Raw genomic sequence first — 6,316 nt, 5'->3', positions numbered from 1 at the left:
GATGGATTAACAGGCAGCTTTTTGTCTCCACCACCTCCACCTTTCTTCCCTGTTAGTCTTTAACAGTTCTCAGTAAAAACGGGCTCATGTCTTCACACGTGCATCACGTTTGTGAAGTTGTGAATAATCATGTGAATCAAGCAAGAAAGTCTTAAAAATGATCGTTTTTTTGATACTCGAGCCGACCTGCTGAGTCCTTGAACCTCACCACCACCTTCCTCCAGGTGACCCGTCAGATCCAGGAGCACGAGCAGGGCTCGGCGCTGCGTGAGCAGATGTCCGGCTACAAGCGCATGAGGCGGCAGCACCAGAAGCAGCTGATGAGCCTGGAAAACAAGCTGAAGGCGGAGATGGACGAGCATCAGCTGAAGCTGGACAAAGAGCTGGAGAACCAGAGGAACACGTTCTCCACAGAGGCCGACAAGCTGGCCAAGAAGCACCAGGCCATCCTGGAGAAGGAGGTGCAGTTTTTACTATGATAATCTTTTGTAGAGTATTTTTATTTGATGAATTCAAAATCCAAAAGCGAAAACAGGTTTCAGTGTTTTTAACAGGAATTCTTTAAATTCAGTTTTTGCATCATTTCATAGATCAAAGTTTTTTCTGTCTTAATGTGAGTTATGAGTTCATTTCTTAACGTAAGGATCCTGTTTGTGTGCCCGTGCAGACGAAAGCTGCTCTGACGGAGGAGAAGAAGTTCCAGCAGCACATCCTGGGCCAGCAGAAGAAGGAACTCACCAGTTTACTGGACTCACAGAAACGCCAGTACCGCCAGCGCAAGGAGCAGCTGAAAGAGGTCGGAGCGAGTTCCTCCACAGTCAGCGCAGCTGCGCGTGCCCTGCAGGCTGAACCGAACGTAGCTGCTCTAAAGGAGCCGTGCGTGCCGACAGGCTGTAATTTAAAGGTTTCTGTGAAACAGCAAAACCAAACAGTATCTCTCCCACAAACGGAGAAGTTCCTGTAGGAGCTGAAACACGAAGCTGTTTAAATAAAGAGTAAAATATGTAAAATAAAAGGCAGCGCAGCTGAGTTACAGCTGGCGTCTGACTGCACCTGGATTTTCAGAATAAAGCAGCAGAAGCGATCTGTGACACGAACATAAATGAGCTGACTGGTGATGAAATAAAGAGATCACAGCCCTGACCTGACTTGAACTCTGAACTCTGAACAGGAGCTGAGCGAGAACCAGTCGACTCCGAAGCGAGAGAAGCAGGAGTGGCTGGTCCGTCAGAAGGAGTGTCTGCAGCAGATGCAGGCGGAGGAGGAGGCCAGCCTGCTGCGGCGCCAGCGGCAGTACTACGAGCTGCAGTGCCGCCAGTACAAGAGGAAGATGCTGCTGGCTCGCCACAACCTGGAGCAGGACCTGCTCAGAGAGGTGGGACAGCAGCTGCGTTTGTTTTTGCTCTGCTCTCTCCGGCCGTGATTCGCTGTGATTCCTGCTTTTCTCCGTCCTTTAGGAGCTGAATAAGAAGCAGACCCAGAAGGACCTGGAGTGCGCCATGCTGCTGCGGCACCACGAGTCCACCCAGGAGCTCGAGTTCAGGCAGCTGGGCACGATGCAGCGCACGCGGGCCGAGCTGATCCGAACGCAGCACCAGACCGAGCTGACCAATCAGATGGAGTACAACAAGCGGCGTGAGCAGGAGCTTCGGCAGAAGCACGCCATGGAGGTCCGGCAGCAGCCCAAGAGTCTCAAGGTACCTCAGGAGGATCACAGCACCACCTGGTTTCTGTTACTATTTTTAAATCCCAGTAGAAATGCAACCACAGAAGCTAGCGCAATAATTTGTTTTGCATGTGAAACTGGAGGAGTTGTGTTCTTAACGTGCATTCAGCTCGTCCCAGCTCGCCGTTTCTTTTTGCAAAAATCGTGTAAAAAGCACTTGCAACAATAAAAACATTATAATCCAGTGCTGTTGGAGGCTTAATTGTGATGCTGTTTTTTTGCGAATTGACAACGGGCAGCACAGTGGTTAGCACTGTTGCCGCACAGCAAGAAGGTCCAGAGTTCAATTCCACCATCATCACCATCTTTCTGTGTGGAGTTTGCATGTTCTCCCCGTGTTTGCGTGGGTTCTCTCCGGGTACTCCGGCTTCCTCCCACCGTCCAAAGACATGCAGCTTGTGGGGATAGGTTAATTGGATAATCCAAATTGCCCATAGGTGTGAATGTGCGAGTGAATGTGAGTGTGAATGGTTGTCTGTCCCTGTGTGTTGGCCCTGCGACAGACTGGCGACCTGTCCAGGATGTACCCCGCCTCTCGCCCTATGACAGCTGGGATAGGCTCCCCCGCGACCCTGAAAAGGATGGATGAAGCGAATGGATGGATGGATGGATGGATGGACAACAATATTTATTTCAGTTTTTCCTGCAGTTTATAAAAGCTGTGTTTAGGGATGGTACCTTGCTCAGGGGTACCTCAGGGTAGCAGGATTTGAACCCCCAACCTTCTGATCATGGGGCGCCCACTCTACCCACTGAGCTATCCCTATGCCAATTTGGGAAATGTTTATGTAATTTAGTCAAACTACATAAATTTTCCAATATCAGCAGAACTTTGGGGGAAAAGGGGAAGAATGTGGCAGATACTTTAAAGAACTTTGACCTCTTCACTGATCAGAAGAACTCGTAATGCTTTTATTTGTGTAAAAGCAGTTTACATGAACTCGACACGTTTCCTTCTGTTTCAGTCCAAAGAGCTTCAGGTCAAGCGTCAGTTCCAGGAGACCTGCAAGATCCAGACCCGTCAGTACAAAGCTCTGAGGAACCACCTGCTGGAGAGCACTCCAAAGTCCGACCACAAGGCCGTCCTCAAACGCCTCAAAGAGGAGCAAACACGTAAGCTGGCCATCCTGGCCGAGCAGTACGACCACTCCATCAACGAAATGCTGTCCTCTCAGGCTGTGAGTAAGGCAAGGAAACCTCCGTGCACCTGCACACCTGACAACCACCCACACCTGAAACCCCGCACACCTGACAACCTCCCACACTTCAGCACCTGCACACCTGACAACCTGCACCTTAGAACCAGAGGCCTGTACTACAAGGCAGGATTTGGTCTTATCCAGGTAACTTCAGGATGAGCCCTGGCTGATCAGCCCGGGTATACACAGAGGCTTTCTCTTCTTACATCGCCATGGCAACTTGAGCTGCAGCTCTAACCTGCTTTAGGGAGGTTGTGAAATTATGCTTCAGATGAGCTTTACTAATACAGCGGCTCTTCCAGCTTCCTGCAGAGCCCCCCCTGCTCCCTCTGCAGCAGTTCTTACCTTCACTCTGTTTAACCACCTGATTTTTTTTCCCCCCCTTTTATCTTCCTTTGAACGATCAGCTTTCCATGTTTCTGATTGGTCACGTGCAAACCCCGCCTCTCCCATGTGAACGTGCTCACAGCTGGACTGTTAAAGCTTGATTGCCAGATTTAAATGAAGCCAGATTGGAGTAAAATATCCTGGATATGTTGAACTTGCTTCGTAGTACAGAGCCCAGCTCAGCTGCAGCTCAGCTCGGTTTAAAGGAAACAAACCAGCTGAGGAGAAATGTTTATGAAATCCTGAACGAATGTTATTCACATCTAAATTATCCAAACAACTGATTTTAAATGTAATTTCTTTCAGCCAAAAATATCTCAAGTCAGAGCAGCTTTAGATTAGAGAAGTTCAAATATGGCATGTTTATTAAATATATGTAAACATGGAGGCATTAAGTAATATTTCAGGGCTGAACTTATGATTTAATGTTTGCTTTTATTAACAAGCTCATTATCTCATCATAAAAGTCACACCTTTGGTCTGTGTGCACCGATACATGTGACGCACATGTGGACATCAGCTGATACTTACAGCTGAAAGCGGCTGAATTTTGTGTCAGATCGACTGAAACCTTCGTCTTCAGGATGAAGAGTCATTTCCTGTCTGTAGTTTTCAGCTGAATGATTTTTATTTTCTAAAACTAAAAACCAGACATGAAAGAAACGCGCACATGCAGCACAAACACTTGTTTTTCACCTGCTTGACTTTGTTGCTGATAGCGAGGCTCTGTTTTGATCCCACAGCTGCGGCTGGATGAGACGCAGGAGGCCGAGTATCAGGTGCTCCGCATGCAGCTGCAGCAGGAGCTCGAGCTGCTGAACGCCTACCAGAGCAAGATCAAGATCCACACGGACACGCAGCACGAGCGCGAGGTGAAGGACCTGGAGCAGAGGGTGTCGATCCGCCGGGCGCTGCTGGAGCAGAGGGTGAGGCCGACTACACTCTGACAGTCGAAGCTTGTGAAAGCGCGGGCCGCGCCCCGGTCGAGCTAACCGCCGCGTTTTTGTCCAACAGATCGAGGAGGAGATGCTGACTCTGCAGAACGAGCGCTCCGAGCGAATCCGGACGCTGCTCGAGCGCCAGGCTCACGAGATTGAGGCCTTCGACTCGGAGAGCATGCGTCTGGGCTTCAGCAACATGGCGCTGACCGGCATCCCGGCAGAGGCTTTCAACCAGGGCTACCCGACCCCCAGCCCGTCCTCGGGCTCTGGCGGCTGGCCGTCGCGGCCCGTACCGCGCTCCGGCAGCCATTGGAGCCACAGCGTGCAGAACTCTGTGACGACTCCATCCTGGCGCAGCCAGAATCACGGCGGTGGAGGCTTCAGCCGCGCTGAGTCCATCGCCTCGTCCCACGTCCTTGGCAGGGATGGCGAGATGAGCAAGAGCCGGGGCCACTCCTCCTCCCATCACCAGCAGCACTACCTCCCCCAACACTACCAACACCACCAGAGCACGCCGCAGCTCTACCGCGATGCCCACGAGCGCGACTCCAGGGAGCGGGACCGCTCCAGGGAATGGGTGGGAGGAGGCGGACACTACGCCCATCACTCCCAGGTCCACCACCTCTCCTCCCACGCCTCCTCGCAGTCCCTGGCCCTCCTGCCTCCGCCACCTCCGCCTCCTCCCATCGCCCTCTCCACCTCCTCCCCTCCCTCCTCCACCTCCTCGTCCTCTTCCTCACAGGGCGGCTACGGCGGCGGCGGTCTGAGTGTAAGGGGCCCCAGCCTGATGGCGCTCAGGAACAGCCCTCAGCCGCTGAGGCGGACAGCCTCCGGGGGGCCAGGCGGCGGGGGGAGCGACAGCGGGTTAACCCGGAGCACATCGGTCACCTCGCACATCTCCAACGGCTCTCACCTCTCCTACTCGTGAATCCGGCGCCAGTCTTAGTCTGGGGGCGCCGTCCTGCTTCTCTCAGGGGACACAGAAGCAGAACGGCGCCATTTTGACCTTTTCAGTCTTCAGCGCTTCAATCCTAAAAACAAACATGTCACAAGTTTTAAAAAATCTATTTTGAACGTGCCCGTTATACGCAGTCACTGCAGCTGCACGGGGGCAGCGATCCAATCAGCCAACAACACGTCGACCGAGACAGCGCGACGGCTGTGGAGCTTCCACTCGGCTCGCAGTGCTTTAAAAACCACTGTAACTATGTACATAACTGAACTGTAGACGCCGTTTCTGGTTCCTAAGTGTTTCAAACATTCAGGGCGGGGGGCGGGGCTTGAAGGCGGCGGTGTACAGGCGGCGACCGAGGGAAGATTTCTTAAAATCAACTTTTATTTGTAGTGCTAAGATTCTGTACACGACAATAAAAACAAACACTGCCATCTTTCTGTTGACCCGAGACCAACCTACCACTGCCCTCCAAGCCACTTAAAGGAACACGCCCATGTCGCCGCGAGTCGCCTCGGCGTCAGCGCGCTCCGTACAGGAAGCCCCTCCATCTTTGTTTTTCTTGTGTTCAAACAACCAAGTTTACGAGATCTCTGCGTAGTGAAGTTTACACTTGTCTCTGAGGCAGATGTTCTACTTCCTGTTGATCCTACCGTACGGGAATGATCTACTGGTCAGCAGGGGGCGCTGTGAGTGGTCAGCGAGCAGACTGAAAGAGCACGTTTTATTTTAGTTCCCGTCATCGCTAACGTCTGCTCATGCGTGCTGGTTTTAGATGACACCCGTTTCCGAACGATAACTCCAGCAGGCGTCAGGAGGATATTCCGCTGCCTGTGGACGATCTGTGCCACGTTCGTACTCTCAGCACGCCGCGCAGAATTTAGCTTCTGGTCAGTTGTTTGCGCCTTTACTCTGCAGGTAAATGTAACTTGAAGGTGTGTTTACCTGCCGTCATTCTCCTGTTGTAATGCTAAGCTAGGCTAACCTCCCTGTGCTTAATCTGAGAGCTCGATGTCGGGCGACTCGTTCCTTCAAAGTGACGCTGCCGCAGAGTTTTAGAGCTGAAAGTGTGTGTGTGTGTGTGTGTGTGTGTGTGTGTGTGTGTGTGTGT

At 51.9% G+C, this 6,316-nt stretch overlaps 1 protein-coding gene across 4 annotated transcripts in view; it reads left to right on the top strand.

The window, feature by feature from the left end:
• Positions 1 to 6,310, top strand: part of taok2a (TAO kinase 2a) — a 26,066-nt gene extending 19,756 nt beyond the window's left edge. For 2 of the 4 annotated variants that reach the window (XM_013914529.1, XM_013914530.1), the window contains exons 14-20: positions 225 to 461; positions 668 to 796; positions 1,172 to 1,375; positions 1,458 to 1,697; positions 2,692 to 3,069; positions 4,056 to 4,238; positions 4,327 to 6,310. In XM_013914529.1, the coding sequence (XP_013769983.1) occupies positions 225 to 461; positions 668 to 796; positions 1,172 to 1,375; positions 1,458 to 1,697; positions 2,692 to 3,069; positions 4,056 to 4,238; positions 4,327 to 5,181 (2,226 nt within the window). In that variant the 3' untranslated portion in view covers positions 5,182 to 6,310. The remainder of the gene's footprint in view (positions 1 to 224; positions 462 to 667; positions 797 to 1,171; positions 1,376 to 1,457; positions 1,698 to 2,691; positions 3,070 to 4,055; positions 4,239 to 4,326) is intronic. The other 2 variants (XM_013914531.1, XM_013914532.1) reach the window with 2 other exon arrangements.
• Positions 6,311 to 6,316: the final 6 nt, after the last annotated feature.

The sequence above is a fragment of the Pundamilia nyererei genome, unplaced genomic scaffold, assembly GCF_000239375.1.
Source record: "Pundamilia nyererei isolate P.nyererei 1_Seehausen unplaced genomic scaffold, PunNye1.0 scaffold00202, whole genome shotgun sequence".
In the NCBI taxonomy this organism is placed as follows: Eukaryota; Metazoa; Chordata; class Actinopteri; order Cichliformes; family Cichlidae; genus Pundamilia; species Pundamilia nyererei.
The sequence above is the reverse complement of the archived record's forward strand: the minus strand, read 5'-3'. Positions and strand labels throughout refer to the sequence as shown.